This window comes from Diuraphis noxia, unplaced genomic scaffold, assembly GCF_037042655.1.
Source record: "Diuraphis noxia isolate RWA-SAM2 unplaced genomic scaffold, SU_Dnox_SAM2 contig0005, whole genome shotgun sequence".
NCBI lineage: Eukaryota > Metazoa > Arthropoda > Insecta > Hemiptera > Aphididae > Diuraphis > Diuraphis noxia.
The window spans coordinates 9,556,862-9,579,901 of record NW_028301715.1 but is presented as its reverse complement, the minus strand read 5'-3'; the positions used below and the strand labels follow the sequence as shown (position 1 = coordinate 9,579,901).

At 33.8% G+C, this 23,040-nt stretch overlaps 3 protein-coding genes across 4 annotated transcripts in view; 2 read left to right on the top strand and 1 right to left on the bottom strand.

Annotated features, from left to right (window-relative positions):
• Positions 1–23,040, bottom strand: part of LOC107165019 (nucleolar complex protein 4 homolog B) — a 567,342-nt gene that overhangs the window by 255,175 nt on the left and 289,127 nt on the right. The window lies entirely within an intron of this gene.
• Positions 4,097–5,248, top strand: LOC149054869 (uncharacterized). Its single transcript, XM_089229415.1, has one exon. It carries the CDS (start codon positions 4,097–4,099, stop codon positions 5,240–5,242), a length of 1,146 nt encoding a protein of 381 aa, XP_089085541.1. The 3' UTR covers positions 5,243–5,248.
• The window catches only part of LOC107166865 (protein sax-3-like), a 74,051-nt gene continuing 70,986 nt past the window's right edge, over positions 19,976–23,040 (top strand). Inside the window, exon 1 of one of the 2 annotated variants that reach the window (XM_015515690.2) lies at positions 19,976–20,591. In XM_015515690.2, the coding sequence (XP_015371176.2) occupies positions 20,510–20,591 (82 nt within the window). In that variant the 5' untranslated portion in view covers positions 19,976–20,509. The remainder of the gene's footprint in view (positions 20,592–23,040) is intronic. The other variant, XM_015515692.2, reaches the window with a different exon arrangement.

Below are 23,040 nucleotides of genomic sequence, written 5' to 3'. Positions count from 1 at the left end.
CTTGATCTGCAATGATCGATCTGGTTTCGATTCGTGTTTTACGAGTTACGAATGCCGCATTAACAATCAATAGACCATTTATCTTAAATGACGTGTATGCGTATATAATGGCAAAACATGTTTATCTTACGCCGATTTATATCGAAATTCATTAACATCATGCTCGGGATATCGATTAGGCATAATATTATTATATTGTTGTGACAGACGACTGCTGGCTGTCCGGGATTTTAATGCGAATTCGTAGTTTTTCGAAGCCCCCCCACCCAAAAAAATAAAAAAAAATTACGCGGCCACGATTTTTCTTTTCGTTAATCCTTTGACGGTCTAACGTATGTTAATCGTTTAACGAATTACACATCGTTCGTCAATTCATGGAAAAAGTTGCAGTTTACCTACACGTTTTAATGGTGGGTGTAATATATCATATTGTTATTCTGTTATCCATAAGCCGCCAGGCAACCGATGACGTTCGAACGGTGGTGAGGGGGAGAGGGGTGGGTACCTCCACAAAAAAAAAGTTCTGAGTAAGTAGGTACGTTAAAAACTCTAATAATCGTGATAATATTTTAGTCCTAAAACATAGGTTAGGTATAAAAAACAGTGGTAGAGCGGTATAGCATTATGTTGTGATGTAAGTAGGAAATTCACATTTAGACATTTTTAAATTAGAAATTTCCTACCCTCGGTATAATTTTCGAGAATCTTTTTTTTATTTATATTAATTTTATTGTGATGTATTTTGTTGATGAAACAATATTAAACATTAGGTACCCTACTTACTTGATATTATGATTAAAAACAAAACATTTTAATTAATACGATTTGTATATATTACAGTGTATATTTAATGTTATGATATTCTAAACTTCAAAAATTGATGAATATTTCTAATTTTTACACTCTTAAAATAAAAATAAAGTTCTATTAGATAATAAAATTTAACTTTTAGACTTTAGAAATGTTGGAAATTCCCAGAAATTTCTCATCGAAAATTGCTTGAATATTAAATTCAACGAAACCGTGCAAGAACAATTATTTAAACCTTGCAGACTCGTGTCATGGTCGTAGTCTTCATCGAAATTCGAATGCGTCGGACGCCAGGAAAAACGGAGCGAGAAAAAACTATCATTTTTTTTCCACCGTTCATTAAAAATTTTTAAAAAACGACGTCTCGAAAAATTAATCAAGTATAACGTCAACATTGAACCGCGGCATGTGTTGTATATACATACACGGACCGTACAATAACTACTATATACAATATAACCATATTATACCCTGCCTTCCATTGTGGTGCCTATACGTTACGAGTTGTTTGCGTGAAAAGGAGGAACGGAATATAAAAACGGGGACGAAAAAAAAAAAGAAGAAGAATCACACAACGGTCCGTGGCAGCTGCGGATTCGACTCGGCCCTCGTACGGGACAGGCGGAATTTTTTTTTCCTTTTTTGTCGTCCCGAGCAGCGATCCCCATTGTGGCTCGGAGGACCAAACATCACCGCCACGGTAAAGGGATGAGGGCGCGCGGAGGGTGGGGGTTAATTTTTTTTCCCAGAATCTTTTCATACGCGCGGGTGTGCGTGTGTGTGTGATGTAAGTGATCGTCCGAGTGTGAATAAATTCGGATTTTCGAGCAATGATCAATGGGCTGGTCGGGGTCGATCGGTCTCGCCGGTGCAGCGATGGATTTAAAGTGCGAGGAATATCGAAGAAAAGAAGTAGAAAACATCGAGTATAATATAGGCAACGCGCACACGACCCACACGTCGGTCGTCGGTAAAGGCACACACACACACATTTGGTCACACGTCTATATATAGGCGCGACCGACACGGATTTGGCCGTTTTCACTCTCTTTTCGGAGTGCCGGGCACATTATATTTTACTTTATGATATTATGTATCGTGTGTGTACCTACCCATATCATAATACGCGTGTGCTCAAAACATAATATAATACGTGGGGTATAGGTCTTGCACTATACACATACCTATATACTATTGTATAATATTATACGAAATGACGTGGTGATCCGTGTGTAGGTCTATACGTCATGATGTTATGTGTGTGCGTTGGGATTCGGAAGATTAACCGACAAAAAAAAAAACTCGAATGTGAAGAAAAATCTGCGCTCCACTCGGCGGCGATCTGTTATGGATGTTAGCCATGCGTGTTATGATGTGTTATTGCACGCGATAGAGACGGTGATGTTTTCACAGCTCCTTTTCGGTGGCCGTCACGGACCGATTCGGCACGGTCGACAACACGTATTTCACCGAACAAAAACCACGCCGACCCACCGCTGTTAGGTTAGGTCCACGATGTTGTCCGCGTGAGGACAAAAAATATCTGGTGTCGTACGCGATTCATCGTGTTTATTATTTGTTTTCGTTCTTGAACCGCGGCAGCGGTCCCACGTCGCTGGCAGTCGCATAACGTGAAAATCGACAGACTTCGGAAGCGACGACCTTAGATAGGTAGGTAGTTAAGTGTAGGTACACTTGACTGACATTGCGAAGCAGTGTGTGCGTGCGCTTAGTGCACATTCAGCCAAAGAAAACGACAAGAATGACGTTATGAAATAATGTCTGAAGCTGTTTTTTAAGTTTCTGCAATCCCGACGATCACACGTTAGTAAATTAGTGTTACAGCGCCACGTAAAATATAGTATGATATGATATTTTTATTTTTTATTTTTTTGTCAAACACTTAAATTTATTGGCATCGCGCGACGAAACGCTATGGAAACATCTCCGCGTTTGATAATCGTTTATAATCAATTTTGTAATATTATTATATTTGTACAACCGTAATCTGTTCGCACACGCATTTTTCTTATAATTACACAGAGACAGTTAACATTTAGATTAGTCGCGATTACGGATGATATTATTATGTTTATATTTTGTGTATGTAAACGATTGCGTCATTATGTTTATACACTTTCTCGTGTTTGTATATTTTATAGCGATAATGTAAAACGCATTTGCAAATATAATTTTAATATAATTTTACAATGACAAAGTAGGTTTTGGTAAACAGATAATGTTAAACAATCAAACGCAAAAATAAATGCATTCTGTAACGGAGTACGACATAAAACGGTCCTTTTCAGGACCACTAACAACTAAAAACCACATGCAACACATATTAAACGCAGTTCCAAACGGCAGGTTTTACATAGTAAAGTTTCAACGGTATGACGAGGAAAAACCGCACTGAGCTAGTAACAGCCACCAGGCAACGATACGATGATGACTCGTCATACCAACAATCTACAAACAATCAGCAACAACTTTACCGATCCAAATGGGTATATATACCAGTAGATTTCAGAAACTCTTCACTCTTCAACTTCATCTCTAATCGTCAACAAGTCATCAAGAACTTACTACACCGACGACTAGAGACCAGAAGAACAACCTACACCGACTCTACAGCTCAAGTTCAGATCGCCGAGCAGACCAGCGTCGAGGCGAAGCGAACGCAGCGTGACCAGAATCAGCCGACCAATAATAGTCGGAGAACGAAGACCATCGAACCGGCAGCAACAAATTCGACGACGTTGAGTATCCGGGACGGCAAGTGAAACCACCGGACCGAACGTCATACAACCATTATATACGCGATTGCTGTCATCGATCCCGTTCTCTCCCTTACCGACCACTTGCTAAAGTACCGTCGACCCGAGCTCCTTTCCATCAAGTAGTAGCCGCTTGTACAAGCTACGCGCTACTGGTGGAGGACTCCTTCCCATATCTTATAACTCTATATAATATAATTATCTCACACCCATTATATGTGATAGGACTGAACGATAACATCGTCGGTCGAACACGAGCTCTCACCGCGTCAGTCCGCTTGTGTAAGTCTGACTGACGCATCCGTGAATCTCACTCCTCCCAGATATTGTACAAATATTAAATAATATATTACTTGATTAAATAAAAGACCAGCCATTAAATCCTAAAACCAAGGTATATTTATTTCTACAAAGAACGGTTGGTACTTAAACTTACCACACCGTATCAACTGGCGCCCAACTAGTAACTCAGAATCCACGACAAAGACCGAACAACAAAATCAGTCATAATGACGCGAACAAATAAGAAGAATGTGCAAGAAACCCCAACACACGAGACAACTAGCGAGAAGATAATCAGATTAAATGAAAGAATTGTAACATTGACCGAAAAAATGGAAGCCCAAGAGGAAAGACATAAACAAGTAATCAGTGAACTAACATCTGAACTGATAAAAATGAAAGAAGAAACATCAGCAATTAGACAATTGATAAATGACACGGATACAAGAATTACCATTGAAACTGCAAAACGTGAAAAAGAAATGATTACGTTAAAAAACACACAACAAGAGGAATCGTACACCAAACCGAACACCGTCGAAATGACAATGCCAACATTTAGTGGGAATGCAAACGAACACCCGAAGAATTTTTTGAAAGACCTAAGCTCGTATATGTTATATAAGAAGGTCACACCAGCAGACAAAATAATTCTTATCGAGAATTGTATGCGCGGGAACGCAGCAAAATGGTTCAACATGATTAAAGACGCAACACCGACGGAAGACACATTTAAAACACTATTTCTAAAACACTACTTCTCGGAAGATAAGCAGTGGGACATATTCATCAGATGTACAGAAGCCGGGAAAAAACCAATTAGTAGTAACTTCCAAGAACACTTCCATTACTGGATGGCCGAATTAAAATACTTGGACTCGCCAAAAATGGACGAGACACAGGCCATAAACTTAATTACGAAACACTTCCCAATAGCAATCCAAGCATACATTCAAACCACTCAAGAGAAAAAATTTTTGAACGTATGGGAGAAGTTAGGAGAACTAGAGAATGGGTATAGCAAACAAGCAACTAGCGACCAACAAGAAGAACAATATACGGTGCAAAGAAGTCGACCACCACAAAGAACCACAAACTCTTTCAATAATCGATTCGGACAAACACAACGTAGTCAACTAAACAACCAACCACCGACAACACGTCAAATGAACAACTTATCACAAAAAGGAGCGGATATGACGTCTAACGTGGCGACACACGGACAACAAGCACAGATCAACAATAATTTCAAGAAAACCATTAAACAAATCACATTGACTGAAGAAATCAATGACGACGAGGAGATAGAAGGAGACGACACAGAGGATACTGATCAAAAAAACTACGAACAGGGGACTGTGGAATCAGACTGACCACAGTACGTAACACCCCAAGTCCAACGAAGATCCGCACAATCAGTTACTACAAAACTAAACACAACGGGAAAGATCCAACACAGCACCTGGTCGAGCTAGACACAACCGAGTTAATAAACGAAGACGATTTTGACACAGCAACTCAACAACCCGAATTGAAGGGATGTCCTTACGTAGACATCGTGATAAAGGAAAAGAAATACGAAATGCTAGTTGATTCGGGTGCAGAAGTAAGTGTGATATCCGCCAAGTATGAAGATGAGATACGACAGGACATACACAATATACCAACACTCCCATTAGTCGGAATGTGTATACACTTAGCAGTCGGTGAGAAACCGACAAAAGTGACAAGACAAATACTCATACCAACAAAGATCGGCGAAGTCACGATTCATACACCGTTCATCATCGTAGACAATTTGAATGAAAACGGAATTTTGGGGAGTGATTTTTTGGAACTTAACAACGCAACAATAAATTATACACAGAACAAAATAACACTGATCACAGCTGCCGGAAATACATCTCTGACAATAAAAAAGAAGACAACAAAGACATCTCAATTAAGGGTCATCTCAACAAAATCAATCAAAGAACCAGGAACAAACAAACAAATAAAGACCATGCAACCGCAGGAACAAGAATATATAGACACATTACTGGAGCGTTTCCACGACGTTTTTAGAGATACACCCGGAGAAGCCAAAGGGTACGAGTGCAAAATCAAGTTAAAAGACGAAACACCAGTAAACCAACGACCATACCCGATACCGATAGCAAAACTAGCTGCAGTGGAAGCGGAAGTAGAAAAGATGATAAGATTAGGGATCATAGAAAGGTCCAAATCTCCATACTCCATTCCAATTGTACCAGTTTTTAAAAAAAACGGAGAAGTCAGACTTTGTTTGGACGCACGTAAAATTAATGAAAAAATTATACCTGATCAAGAATGTCCAACAGCAATCGAAACAATATTAGCGAAATTCAGTAGGGTAAAATTCATAAGCACACTCGATCTACGGTCAGGTTATTGGCAGATCCCGTTAGCCAAGGAGAGTCGGGACCCATGTTCATTTTTGGTAAACGGACGAAACTACTCATACAAACGCATGCCATTCGGACTAAACATAAGTGGATCAGAATTTCAGAAGTGTATGGACTACATACTTGGCCCACTGTTACACACCTTCGTAACAATATATGTCGACGACATATTGATCACATCCGAATCCATCGAGGAACACTACGAACATATATATACGGTACTAGACAAATTTAAATTACATAACATAACGGTAAACTTAGAAAAATGCCAATTCTTCCGGACTGAAGTCAAATTCCTAGGACATATAATATCCGAAAAGGGCACACATATGGACCCGGAAAAAATTGAGACAATCAGAAAATTTAAAACACCAACCAGAGCAAAAGAAGTACAAAGGTACTTAGGATTTATAAACTTCTATCGACGATACATTGACAAATTCGCGAATATAATAAAACCACTTATCGAACTAACAAAAAAAGACAGCACATGGAAGTGGGAAGAAAAACATGAGGAGGCGTTCAAAAAGTCGAAACAAGTATTCATAAATGAGGTGATAATAGCATATCCCGACTTTACAGAACCTTTGTATATGAACACGGACGCATCAAACACAGCAATAGGGGGGGAGTTATACCAAATACTACCCGGGAATGAGCATGCAACACTGGGATTTGCAAGCAGAACCTTAAGAACAGCAGAAACCAGATACACGACCACGGAAATCGAGGCATTGGCATTAGTATATTGTTGCCAAAAGTTCAGACAATATTTGATTGGCCACAAGGTAATAATACTTACTGACCACCATGCACTAACGTTCATTAGAAACTGTAGACTCACCAACGGAAGACTAACCAGATGGACTTTGGCGCTACAGGAATATCAGTTAGAAATTCGGCACATTCCAGGGAAACAAAATATTGTGGCAGATACTCTAACAAGATACCCCAGAACGGACGACGACCGTCAAGAAAAGAAAATATCAATAAACAAGATTGAGACACAAAAGTATAGCACTGAGTTAAAAGAAATGATCTTAGAAATAGGAAAATGGCAAGAAAACGACCCTCATATAATGAAAAAATACAGTACAACTAACACACATCTAACAAAAAAAGATGGTATAATATTTTCAAAAAACAAACCAACGGACAACTGGAGGGTAGTAGTACCATTGCAAATAGCAACAAAGCTTACACAGGAAACTCATGAGATCATGGGACACCCAGGTAGGTATAAAACATACCACACGTTAAGAGAAACATGCATTTTCAAAAACATGCATAAAATAACCGCTCAAATAACCAGATCCTGTGACACCTGTCAGAGATGTAAACCCATAAACTTTAACGCAAAAGGACAACACACATCACACAAACCAACAGAACCATTCGAAACTGTGTCGATCGACTTGATGGGTCCTCTCCCCACAGGACGCGGCGGGACACACTACATCTTGGCGATCCTAGACACATTCTCCAAATTTATAAGATTGTATGCGTTGAAAAAAGCCACTACGAAAGCAATCATCAACAGAATCGAAAACGACTACATACCAAACACGGGTAAACCGAAGTCGATTCTTACGGACAACGGAACACAGTTCACCGCTACAAGCTGGAAAAAAAAACTACAAGAACTAGGGATCGAGAAAAAACATTCGACTAAATACCACCCACAATCAAACCCGGTGGAACGATACAACCGGGAGATTGGCCGATTATTACGGACCTACTGCCATGACCAACATACAAAATGGCCGAACAAACTCGATCAAATAGAGGAGTGGATGAATAAGTTAAGGTCAGAAGTTACAGAATTAACACCATGGGAGATAATTAAAAACGAAATACCAAACCAACCAATAAAAAGATTAATCAAATTCCCAGAGCAGCCACCAAAAAAGGGTAAACAAGAGGTAATCCAACTGGTGGCAAGCAGGATAAGAAACAAGGCAAATAAATATGAAGCAAAAAATAAAACAGAAAAAATCAAATACACGGTTGGACAACAAGTACTAACAAAAACACATGAGCTGTCAAACGCCCAAAACAATGAAATAAAAAAATTATTTCATATATTTAACGGACCACACACAATTACAAAAATCATCAGCAGTAACACAGTAGAATTACGCAATAATAGAACTGGCAAAACAGAATTAATAAATGTGGTGGAAATACGACCGTATATCCAACCACCGAACAAGTACTTATAACAAACGCCGTACTGACTAGTAAACAACGGTTGCTAGTCATCCAATCAGAAGGACAGAACAACCAGTCAATAAAACAACCTATCAGAGAGCTAATAAAGATACAAAAAACACTATATATAACAGGACAAAAACTAGACAGTACCAATTCATCGACAGACACGAGACACCATGGAGCGAATACTGTCAGAAAGAAACACGGCCAGGAAAATAGCCGCAGAAAATCGACGAAAACTGATTGAAGAGAACAAAGAAAATTTAACTGCTTTAGCATCAGTAAAAGCAGTGAGGACGGACAAAAGATTAGCCGAAGAAGATGAAAAACAACAAAACAAGAAAAAACACTTGTCGATAATACAGTGGGTGACAGAGGTAAACTCGGCCAGACACATACAGATCGACAATTGGAACAAACCAATAGACTTTAGAATGATAACAGAGGAATCAGTGCACAGATACATACCATTTGAGCAACAAAATGTCAACTTGTCAGTAGCATTTAACTACGTCAAAGAAATGCTAGCGAAATATGAACCACCAAGAAAGAAACAAAAAACAGTATCTACAAAAACGCCGTTGTGGTACTTGTCTAACAATGAATTACGTACAGCATTATTCAGGGCATCCATACGCCGTAAACAGTCCTTTAAGAATTAGTGCACGATGGCTACACCACCCGGGCACGAATCCGGGGGGGAAGTTGTAACGGAGTACGACATAAAACGGTCCTTTTCAGGACCACTAACAACTAAAAACCACATGCAACACATATTAAACGCAGTTCCAAACGGCAGGTTTTACATAGTAAAGTTTCAACGGTATGACGAGGAAAAACCGCACTGAGCTAGTAACAGCCACCAGGCAACGATACGATGATGACTCGTCATACCAACAATCTACAAACAATCAGCAACAACTTTACCGATCCAAATGGGTATATATACCAGTAGATTTCAGAAACTCTTCACTCTTCAACTTCATCTCTAATCGTCAACAAGTCATCAAGAACTTACTACACCGACGACTAGAGACCAGAAGAACAACCTACACCGACTCTACAGCTCAAGTTCAGATCGCCGAGCAGACCAGCGTCGAGGCGAAGCGAACGCAGCGTGACCAGAATCAGCCGACCAATAATAGTCGGAGAACGAAGACCATCGAACCGGCAGCAACAAATTCGACGACGTTGAGTATCCGGGACGGCAAGTGAAACCACCGGACCGAACGTCATACAACCATTATATACGCGATTGCTGTCATCGATCCCGTTCTCTCCCTTACCGACCACTTGCTAAAGTACCGTCGACCCGAGCTCCTTTCCATCAAGTAGTAGCCGCTTGTACAAGCTACGCGCTACTGGTGGAGGACTCCTTCCCATATCTTATAACTCTATATAATATAATTATCTCACACCCATTATATGTGATAGGACTGAACGATAACATCGTCGGTCGAACACGAGCTCTCACCGCGTCAGTCCGCTTGTGTAAGTCTGACTGACGCATCCGTGAATCTCACTCCTCCCAGATATTGTACAAATATTAAATAATATATTACTTGATTAAATAAAAGACCAGCCATTAAATCCTAAAACCAAGGTATATTTATTTCTACAAAGAACGGTTGGTACTTAAACTTACCACACCGTATCAATTCCCCTGATATGTGATGATAAACTACCATAATAATTAATATAAAAAAAAAAAAAAAAATGATTGTTCTGTTTAATATTATTTTAAATGACCACAGACTTTAATATTTAATAACAATATAACGTAGTATATTAGAACATCCGTATCTATATAGATACTTGTATTTACATTGTTTATACTGACTGTGTGCGTGTGTGAAAGATTTAATTAAATTTAATATAATGGCGAAACAATTGTTTACTTTAAACGAGTTATCGTATTATGGACTAAATAATTGTATAAATAAATTCAAATATGACATCATTCCGACATGAATATGACCCGCGGGTTCTGCAATCATAAAATTATGTTATTTTACATTGATAAATCCATTTGCATTATTAAAATATACCTAGGTAGGTAGATACAATAAATTACCATACATGATATAATATATTTTTTTAATTCAACATTTTCTGTTGAATCGTCGCATGAATATTAATCATAATAATATTAACTCTACCGGTATGATAAAAAGAAATAAAGGTATAATAATATGCAGCTGCTTGTTGCCTAACATTGATTAAATGTTGAATTTGATTTAATATTTAAGTTGGATTGAACTTAAGTATAAAAATACATACAGCAAAAACTCTCTATAACGAATCTGAAGGGACCATGTGATTTCTTTCGTTATTGAGAGTTTTCTTAATGACCTAATAGAGATTAGAGAGTAATTAATAGGTTTTAAATCAAACCAGCCATTTTAAGTTAACTTAATGTTATTTACGTAGTAGAGAGTTTTTCGTTGTAACAAGTTTCGTTATAAAGAGCTTTCACTGTATTTCAAAAATTTCAAATAATAATTGGTAAATTTATATTATTTAACATAATATTATTATTATGATAATACGTTCAGTACCGGATCACGTAAAATCGGATATACGTTATAACTTCACTAGTAACTATGCAGACAGCAAGGCGTGTCAAATTGGGCACAAATGATCAGTGAAACCAAGTTTGTGGTGTGTGTGAGTCGTGCGCTCGCCCGACTATTCGACGAAATTTTTCTATTTCACAATGTTCTAAAATACATTCCATTTACATAAAAATGTTTATATCGAAAATAATAATTATTCTATTAAACAGTATTTATCATTATTATTTTTCTTCTATTATAATACTTTATTTCCTATGGTGTATAACTTATTTTCAGAAATATCACTTAGATATCAATAATGTTGTATTCAATTGTGGTTTGCTGATATATTTTTTAAAATTATTTGTATAAATTGTAATGAAGTATACAATAAGTATCAGCAATTTTTTTTTTATATTATTAAGAAATACGAATTTTGAGTCATAGAATTACTTTGAAAAGCATTATCAATCGTTAAGTACTTCGGTACTCAAGACCAGAAGAAAGTATCAACTATTTAATATCTTTGCGCACGCTTGACGGTAGTGTTGTAAAATGTCATGAGGTTATGACCAAAGGTCACATTTAAGGACAAAGTTAGTTCAATAAATGTCCACCTTTCAAGTATCAGCTACCCCTTTCCAAAAATGTAAGTCGTATTAAACATGTCAGTTAATACTCCTAAAAAAAAACTTTCAAGTTTTGCAGAACTATTTTGTTTCTTTTAAAGTGTTTTCTATAAGATAACACTTAAATTAATATTTGAATATAAAATAATATATTATTATAGTATTGACCGCCTTGTAAATATATTTATTTATTTTTTATTGATCATTTACAACTTCGGCAACATAGGCCATTAGTTATTTTATTTTTTACATTACGTTTACTTACATGTTTATATTTGGTTATAAATATTGGTTTGCTTGAGGAAGTTAATTAAATCTGCGTTGAGTTGGTGATTGGCTCCAAGGGCTGAATCGAGGTTGTGTGATATCCCGTGTTTGATCCTTTCTTGATTATACTTTATGCAGTCCGATGTAAATATATTATTATTAATACTAACCAACAGAAATGGTTTAAAATTGGTTTATTTCAGTTATAATTAAATTAAATTGAACAATATTGTTAATCTGTATAAATAATGCTTATGAAATTCAAATTTTAAACATTGAAAAATGCTCGACAAAACCTAAACCATCACAAAAATTATAAAAATTTTAATTTTACAAGCATTTAAAAAAAAAAATTTAAATTGTACATTGCAACATTAATTTTTAAGAAAATAAATACCTATATAAAACTCAATGACAGGCTAATAACATTATATACTGTTGAAGACTTGTTATTTTTTTAAATATGGATTTTTCTAGGTATATTTCACATTACTCTATTTTATACAGAAACATTGTATAAGGACAAAACTTGTGTTCTTCTCATAATATTATCTCGTTTTTTAAATGTATGTTGGACTCGTAAATAACATAAATAATATGTGTCACCAGAAGAAATATTTATAAATTATATATATATTCTGCAATGCCTACGATATTAATTCTGTCTATTTTTAATTGGTTTCGTGTTCAGTTTCACTACTTCTCATTAATTAACCAGCATAATAGCTATAGAAACAACAGCTAGGTATTCAAACATGCGCAACTTCGAACGATCCAAAAACGACTTAATGCAAAATCGTGATCCAAAAACTCTACGATATTGCATGACGTGATAATAATAGCCTTTTGTTATTTATATAGTAGGTATTCATTAGAGAGAAATAAAAACAGTTATTTTATATCTATGTAGGTTTTGGTATATAGGTAGTATAGTTGTTAATTAAATAAAATAATGTGTTAATAACATAACAATAAAGTATAGTGTTTAATACTCATTTCGTTAACCTAAAAAAACATTTCGACCAAATTAAGGATTTCCCAAATTGTTAAAAACGTAAGAAATGTATTCAATATATACTAAACCGACGCAGTGTATATAAATGGTATGCAAATGAACATTTTATCCAATTTCACTTCAATCTAATATTCTGTCTTCAATTTATATATATTTTTTTAAAGCCTTTAAACGATCTCAATGATCAAATTAACGAACATAATATTGGAGCAGTAACGTTAAACCATTAAATGTACATAATAAAACGTGTTTATCTTTAGTGAACATTTAATAGTATGCTGAAGCAGTGTACGGGGGTAATTCATTTGAGACGTTCGATATTTAGTGGATGGATATTGCGTTTTCTATTATCTTAACAACTATCGCAGAAGTGAGTCATATCAAATATTCATTTTACTATGGAGTTCAGTGCATCGATCTGACATAAATCGTCGTGGTCGTTGCTTGCCATAAAAATTGTGTATTTTATTTTATGCAATCATAAAAGACCGATAAATATATTTTTCTGGTGAAACTATAATGTTATGCCAAACATATGTTTTTGTAGTATAGTAAAATTTACAATATAAGTACCTGCTGTTAATTCATGTTTTTCGAAACGACAGTTTTATACGAATTTTGTTTAGCAAGAATGGTAATAAAAATTGACTTTGTGAATTTTGATCATCAATTAGTTTTTAAAAAGTCTTATATAAGTTTATTTTAAAATTTCGTATTTACTATTGAGTGATTGAAATATAAAACAATGTTCTAGAGCTAAATAATTAAGTTTAAATAATATTTTATTTGATATAGTTGGAAAAAACTTTTGAATTGCACTTAGTTGCTTTAAATTTTAAAGGCTATGCCAGTTGTTACGCTTAGCTTTGCTGAAAAGTTTCAATCAATAAAAAGTTATTTTTTTAGAAATTAATTCAAAAGAAAAATTACATAATATATTTTTTGTTACAGAAATGTGGCTCATTAAAAAGTAAAAACTCAGTTTATTTGTTAGGTATTGTGAATTCATAAAAACAATAAAAATTAAATTCGATATTTTTCTTTGAAAAATTAGATGATTACATAATTTATGTTTTATATAATTTGTGGTGGCCATTTTTAAAATATTTTTTTAAAACTGATTCAAATTGATTATCAAAACAATAAATCAAGATGTTCTTAGTCATCATTATTTATGTAATGATAACGAGAAATAATATAGGTATATATTTGGCACTGCATTGATGATATAGTTCTAAATATTCTAACCATATACTTATTTCGGTTTAATAACTTTCAGTTATATTTTTCTTTAAAACGAAACTTAATGGAACAAACTTGCAACTTATTCAAGAGAATAATACATACGCGTGTCTTAATTATTGTAAATGTATATATTGTATTGATATTAAAGAACATAATATAGTCTATAAACGTAGTATTATTATGGAAATAGGTTATATTATAGTCAATTATTTAGTGGGCTTTTACTCTGTAAAATCATCAAATCATTTATTATGCACGATAAGATTAAAATATAGTTTAATAAAAATGTTATTAAAATTAAAAGGTATTAAATAAGACGACATAAAACACAAATAAATAACTTCCTTAATCCCTTATATCTAAAAGTGCATGAAATATTTTAGGATTAACGAATGATATTCATTAGAAATTATTTAACAATTATTCAGCAGTGAAATATTTACTTTCATTTATCTCAATTCTTAGTTCCTGCTTATTATTGATCGTATAATTTCACTCCAGTCATTGAAAACCAAATTAACATTCTCTGATCAATTGATTTTCATAACAAACATAATTTTACCGAAAAAGAGCGCTTCAAAATTGTGCTTTTCAATTTTGTTAGGAATATTATGCTGCACAAAGTTTATTCTAATGGATCCACTGAAATTAAATAAATATTTTTATAATTGGTTACTGAATTAAATCAAATACTAATATATTGTGCTTCCTTTTAAATAATAATAATTTGGATTTTAAATTGAAAAATAATATGATATTGATGTTGTAATTTAATTTAAGTTATCGCATTGTGTTTATTAGTTTAAGTATTTTTAGTTTCTATACTAACAAACGTATCCCAATCTTAATTAAATATGAATAGTAAAATAATTTAAGTACTTAATCCAGACAATATTCTTTCGTATCAATTTTGGCATTTAAACGTATAAATAGACAATTATGCATTCCATTAATTATGTGTTTTAAAAATATAATTATTGCGATTGAAAATGATCACCGTAATCAAAATAGTAAATCTATAGTTGTTGTGTGGGAAAACGTAATTGGATGACTTGAAGTGCCTACTTACCTAGCTGTATATTTGAAAAATGTTGTTTGTATGGTTTATTGTAAAACTGATGTATCTATAGCTTTGGAGACAACATTAACAATTTAATAAATATTTAATAGGTATACCTACCTTCATTGTACAATTATTTTCGATTAACCTTATATTTTATGACATAATAAACATTTAGATGAAATCAGATGATATCTGACACGCATACAGAAATACGAAGAGATCATAAAACGCAAGATAACAAAATTTAAGCAACATACAAACGAAATCGGATAAAAATAATAATATAAGGAATGATTCTGAATTTAATCAACTCATAAAAAAAATGTAAATTCAACATAGGTTCTTGTTTTTCAATAAAATTCGAAATATATAAATTATAAATGATCAATGAACTCTATATATGGACTACTTTATAGTACCTATTACATCTAGGTTTTTATTATGTACCTATGTTAATTTTTTTATTATTTTATAATGAACCATTGCGAAGACTGTGCATTAATAATACCATATAAAACTCGCGTGCAAAACACAGGTACAAACATGGTATATAATTGTACCTACCTGTATTATTCAGGTATTATATTATGGTTACGAATATTTAACGTTTTAAGTAGGTACGCGAATTCGTTTTATTGACAGTTGGTAATCAGCCGGGATGGCTGATCTCGCTAATCAGTCCAAAAAATCTGAATTACTCGGTCACTGGACATAAAAAATATCAAATACAACATACATATATATATATATATATATATATATATATATATATATATATATATATATATATATATAATGGATTAACAGTGAATATATACAAAGAATAAATTATAATAACTGGTAAAGATTAATATCAAACATATATGTTTATCGATGTGGAACATGGAGTAATGAAAGAAAAAAAACGTTGAATGTACAACTGCTGTTGCAGTAGGTTAACCTATAGGTAGGTAGACTGTTTTTAAAACGTGCAATTGCTGGCATTTTTCATTTCTCTTTTTTCTTTGTCTAAAAGAAAAAAAAGTCATCAACAGTTTTAGCATTCTTGATACTATTTTTGTACGGTTTGAGTTGCAAAAAAATATACATTATATTCAGTATTCCAGTCAACTTTTGTAAGAGACAATTTTTCCCCTCTAATTTAAAACAACATAAATCTAATCATAAGGATTTCATACAGAATCCATTTTGTTTACCTATTTTATTTCCTCGCAGACATTGAGTGATGGCCGTTTGTCACACTGGTGTTTTGGAATCGAATGTATACGCATATATATATACCTCGTGCGTGTGTGTTTGTTTGTCCGCGTGCGTGTGTGTGACTACATAGTATGTTACAACATCAATCAATATGTCTAAAATGTTGTTCTTAACTTCTTCTTTATTTATTTTGTTATTCCGTGCTAAAAACAAATTTAACATTACAGGTTTTATAAAATGAAATCATTTTTTTTTTTTCAAAAAAATATTTATAATTTATGGTCACATTTTGTCAAATAGTTTTGAATAATATTTAGAATGCATTATTATTATTACTAGGTAGGTACTTCTATACCTCGTCAGCCACTTCAATCGAAAATATTGTTGTTAAAAATTACTAATGAAAATTATTTAAAATTCTTATTCATATAATTAAATTTAATACGACAATTAATTGAGAAAATTGAAGTTTGAATGTTTTTATGTGAATAACTACTTTATTTTAAGTGTCATACTGATAAAAAAATAAAAAAAATAAATGATTTATTTTTATATCTATAGCCATTATTTCATAATCATCTCGTTATATTTTATACATTTAAATACCTATGTTTTTTGGTTATAAATCATAGAAAAAAATAGTTTGTTTTATTCATTATATAGTATTATGTATATGTATAAAAGTTAAAAAAAATAAATAGATTTATTTGTCAAATTTTAAGAATAAATCAACATTATAAAGTTTGAAATTGACAATAACCAAGCGAGAAAAAGTTTACAAAGTAAACACTAATTGGTTGTAAATAAAACACAACCTTGCTAAATTAAACAAAGTAACGTTAGCTAATTAATTATAGAATTTAATTCAAAGTTTGATATAAATAGGTGATTATTGGTTCTGATCTATAATTTAATCTATTGGATTTTAATTTTTTTTTTTATTTTATCAATAAGTTATCAGTTCGATACCTATATAGATATAGAAGAAGAAATCATTTTTATTATATTCTGTACAATGCATGAAGAATTTATAACAAAACATTTCTCACAAAGATAATGCCCTAGGCAAAATTTAATACAAAATATTATTATCTTTATCTCAAATTCTGAACGCGAGTAGAATTTACTATTTTTGACTAAGAACGGAACATAATTTATTATATTCTTTCTGAAGGAATGAAAAACGTGGCTTGTAAAAAGGAAGCATATTATATTTTCATGATAAAAGTATAAAACCTCTTATCTATTCGTAAAATATAAATAAACTATTCATATAAATAGGCAATATTGACAGTTGCTAACTGTTGGTAGGTACATAGGTATTAGGTACGACTTAATAATATCTAATAACCTTTACGTGACCTGCAGTCAAGACTAATATATAGTAGTATAATATTGTATATCAATAAATTATATATCTCGTAAAATTGTTTTTGTTTTGATAAATCTAACCTAATGTTGGTAATTTTATATAAAATATTTGATTATTTAAAGAAAATATTATATTATATGTATATACTTACTAGAGCGTATAATTTATAACGACTTTATGAACACTATAAGGTATAAGTATATCTATTATAGTTACAGCTATAAACTTAAAATTTCACTTTTATCCGTAATAATAATTGATGGCGATATGGAATATTCTATAAATCTTACACAAATATCTACCATTTTATATTTCTAAACTAAAACGTTTTTGTTTGTCTTAAATATTTCTCAGTTGAAGATAAAAATTAAAAAGTTAAACAAATCTAAATATTTCAGTTTTAGGCGTTGAAAGAGCCATCGAAATGTTAAAATTAGTAAGTTACTATAACAGCTATTATTAGATATATTATGTATGAACGACATGAATGCATTAAAAGCTGTTTGATGCGGTTTCGTGAGATAAATTATGAATTATAATAATATAATATTATGTGAACAAATGTTATTTTTGAATGTAAGGAAACCAGTATCATCAATTTAATTCGCACTGCTGCATTATATTATTATACTTCCTAGAATAGGAGTTATAAGCTTAATTTTTTTTTTCCAGTAAACTGAAACACCACCATCGCTACCTACACAACTGTTGTATAAGAGGATGAAGGTGTAGCTAAGACGTAATTGCCATAACGCCACACTACGATTTGTTATCTTTGTCCATCATCCGTGTAACGCTGCGAATTGATGTTCCGCTCAGCTACCGCCGTGGGTTGAATTAGATATTAGGGTTGATTGAGTTACTATCAAATTTGAAGACGATAAGATGGTATGAGACACACCAGATGGTTTTTTTAAACAAAATTCTATAGTCCAATGGATAAAATAAATATATATACATATATTATGTGGATATTTTATATTACATTATTTTCTTATTTAGGTGTAGTCGTGTAGATAACCATTTCTCGATGTTATAATAATCAGTATTCGGGTGTGTGAGTGTCTTTTATTTTAATTTTTTTAGTATTCTAAAGTTTTTTTGGAAAATGTCAAAATATTTGTGAACAAAACTATGTTTCATTTGATGTTTGTATGTCACACCTAAACCGTAATTATTAAAAAAAAAAGTTGCTATTGTACTTTGTACTTATGTATTATGCAATATTGTACAGAGTAGCTTGTAAAATATTTAAGGTTTTAAAAATGTTATGTGTATTGTGCATATCGTTTTCTATTGAATCAGCCTTGAAGTATGATTGGGTTACTACGATGGTAATAATTGGAGACTGATAAATTTATAAACTTAAACATTATTTTAATAACAAAAAGGCATCATGAATAGTATAATTTTTTTTTATTATTATTATTATTAATGATACCCTCGGCAACATGGGCCATTGGGTTTACAGTGAGAAATATATATAAAAAAGAAAAAATTACATGAATTGTATCTATATCTAAATTATACTGAACAGTATAATTGTTTTTGGTTTTTTGTGTATTGGCTCATACCTGTGCGTAAACTAGACTTTGAAATAACAGATTGAGCATGTGTCCGCGATTACGACGTAAAAAATCGACACACCGATATCCTACCAATCATAGCATTAAAACAATATCGCAAGTTCAACTTAATGACGTAATCTAATCTGTGACGAGGATCATTTCGATACGTATATCATATCAACCCGCCGTATTATATAATATTTTGATTCCGTAACACGCAGTGGTGCAGCATGTTAAAATAATATTTTAAAGCACCTATGCACGTGGACAATATTTATGTAACAGCATAATATATAAGTATATATATGACACATGTGCAAGTTTTTATGAAAGAAAACCGTGAGCCGCGGATAAGGGTGCAATAATTTTCCCTCGCGAAAACCCACGGAGTTTACGCACACGTCCGCTGGGGGCGCTGGTGCGAACGGCCGAAGGGCGCGGGAGGGTGAACCCATGGTTGATGATGGTGTCGGGGACGACGACGACGACGACGACGACGACGACAACGACGCCGCCGCCGCCGCCTCGCGTCAACCATCACGAGCGCCGGGCGCCGCGGCAGTCAATACAAGACCGTCCGCGTTACGGTACAGTCCTCTTCGTCATCGGTCGTCGGTCGCCGCGTAACGGTGTGCAGCTGTTGTCGAACGTTCGTGTGCGACAAGTGCGCGGGTGCAGTGTCCGTCGCTGTACGAGGTAGACAAAAATAAACATCAATAATCGGCGTTAACAATACGATACACCTATTCAATAATCAGTCGGTTTGTGACCGGAAGTGTCTGGAACGCCACTTCCGCCGCGATAAATTTTTATTCGGGTTTTCTCAAACGCTTTGCGCACAACGCGCCTATTCCGCCAAAATATTACATTAAGACATTTTATAGCGCCGAATCGCGTCGTCTTTGGATCTGTTGGCATTTTTATTCGCACGGCCATCATGTGGCCGGACGCATCGCTGATTTTTGTCGTCACGTCGACAGTGTCGACGTCGTCGCCGTCATCCGTCGACCGCCGGCCACCTTCGTGTTAAGCTGTCGAGTCCGGCGCCGCGGCTTTTTTTCGTCTGAGGCCACACGGTCCGCTGCCATCATGCGACCGTCGCCAGACAGGCGACTTCGCATCGCCGTCGCCGCTGCCGTTGTCTGCGTCCTGGCTGTCTACGCGCCTGCAGGTGAGAATAACAGCAACTATTATCATTTATAATAATATCCAATAATGTTGTAATAATATAAATCGTATTATACTGCACTGAATATAATTCAAACTAGACTCGGGTAGGTAACTTTGTCGGGTGCACTTATGCACCTACCGCGAATTGATCGTACCGGATAAAGCTTTATATCGGTTAGCTGACAACATATTATAATAATAATATACTCGTCTGCCATTGAACACGGACAGTAACATTGATAGCATAATAATAATTATTATTATAATGACATTGATACTATTATTATAGGCACATACGTGAAACTTGCAGGCCATGCATATCGTCTCGACACCTGTCGCACGTCTCATCCACTTAAATCTTACTTCCTACTCGTCCCTGCAGGTCGTATGCTGTTATTATGTAGGTAGATACGTCATCGGTGCAGCATCCGAAAAACCATTCTGCCCCGAATGCAAACGGCGCCCGTTTTCTTTTTTGCGGCAGTCTCACGGAAATGAGTTTCTCGAGGAGACTATATATTTCAGTCTCTTTTTTTTTCATCAAAAAATGTTTTTTGCGTTCATCTTGCGGAAACTCAAATTTAATTACTCGGATATTAAAATACATCTCTGGTGTTAACTAAACGTATCGCACGACTGCGGAACGTTCGTTAATAATGAATTATGTGTATTTCATCCATTTTGATAATACCAACGAGTTCGCTAATGACTCGTGCAATTAGCGAATTCATTTGTTTCCGATATCGGTGGGATAGACACACTGCTATAATAATAATAATAATACAAAAAAAACACCTCGTAAAAATCACCGTACAAGATAGAGACCTAAAGCCAATAATCGTTTAATACTAAACTTCTAAAAGCATATATTTTATTGTTTGTTTCCTTTTTTACGGATTTCGACTCCGATTTCTCTGGAACGTTGCAGACATGGAATTTTTCTGACCGTATTTCTCGTATACGTGATCCTTGGCTCTCCGATAAAAAGCCACCCCCGCATCCGTAAGACCTTTGACGTGTACCTTTCATAACACCATAGCATATATCGTCGTCAGAAGCTTAAGTCCTCTACACTCCCCTACGGATGAAGTGTCCTCTCGCCTTCGAACCACCACCGCCTCCACCACCCTTGTCCGTGCTTTTCACCCTTATTTTTCATCATTGCGCTTCGCTCTCCACTTCATTTTTATACCTCTCGTTCAGTGCAATCAAATTACCCGAAGAAATAATTTAATAGTGCTAGCTTTGAATTTAATAATAATAATTCAGCGTCGACCGGATTTCTATACTTCATCAGTCGACCATATTATACTGACTCAAACTGGATATTTTTTTTAAAACATTGCTTTACATTATTTAAATGACTTATTTATGTAGTTACATTTTCTATCATATTATGATTATTATAACTAGGAATTTACTACAACGCACGTGAATTAAGTCGAAAATTACGAACTGACAACTATAATATACGTGTAACCATACGTAACGAATCTTATCAATTTTTAAAATCACGATGTCACCAATAAATTGTCTATACAAATATATACGCATGTTATTCGACATTTTGTTTGCAATCATCGTAATGATCTGCCAATGAGAAATATTTATACTTATAAAAAATTACTATTACGATTGTATAGGCAGTAACGGCATCATTATTAATGGACTAGCCCTTCAGTGAAAAAAATGTTTTTATTTCATTTTTTTATCTTCGTGGAGTAGGTAGTATATCTCAATTAGGGTGTTCTTTTTGCAAGTTTTTATCATGTTCTATTATAGCGTGTTCAAAACGCATCAATATTAAATTTCGTGATATATTCATTAGACCTACAGCAATGAACACTGACCCATCTCACTTAAGGTAAATTACATAATACCTACGTCTGGTTTAAAATAGCATGCAGACATTCGTGTTGTACTTATCGTATACATTTTAAAACATATTTCTAATAGGTAGATATATACAACAGCTGTAGGGTCTGTTTTAGGTGTTTTTATTGAACAAAAATATTAGTTAATTCGATTATATATTATCCTGTTTATTTTTTCAATGTTTGTTTTTCGCTGAAAATAATGGCACATAATCCCTTATTTCAGATTAAATATGCATATAACAATGTTGTCCATAATAATATAAGCACGTACTTTTCTATCGGATGAAAAGGACATATTAGTTGAAATTTTAATCTCGTGTTTTCGCACGAATATCGGAAAGTATTATTATTATTATGTATGTAAATATTTTTTTTTAACAGTATCTGTGATAGGTACCTACTATCGTGTTAAAACTCAGAATTTCAAACACGAACAAAATATATAACTATATTGTTAACGATATACGTTAATTTAAAATTGTTTCTTTTTATTATTATTATTATTATAAGCAATTCATTTTTACATAGGTCCAGTTGAATTCGTGCACGAAAGTACAACAAACGTGCATCACA

Bases quoted from the DNA above. Each gene is read 5' to 3' on its own strand.
- LOC149054869 (XM_089229415.1), top strand. From the start codon at position 4,097: ATGACGCGAACAAATAAGAAGAATGTGCAAGAAACCCCAACACACGAG.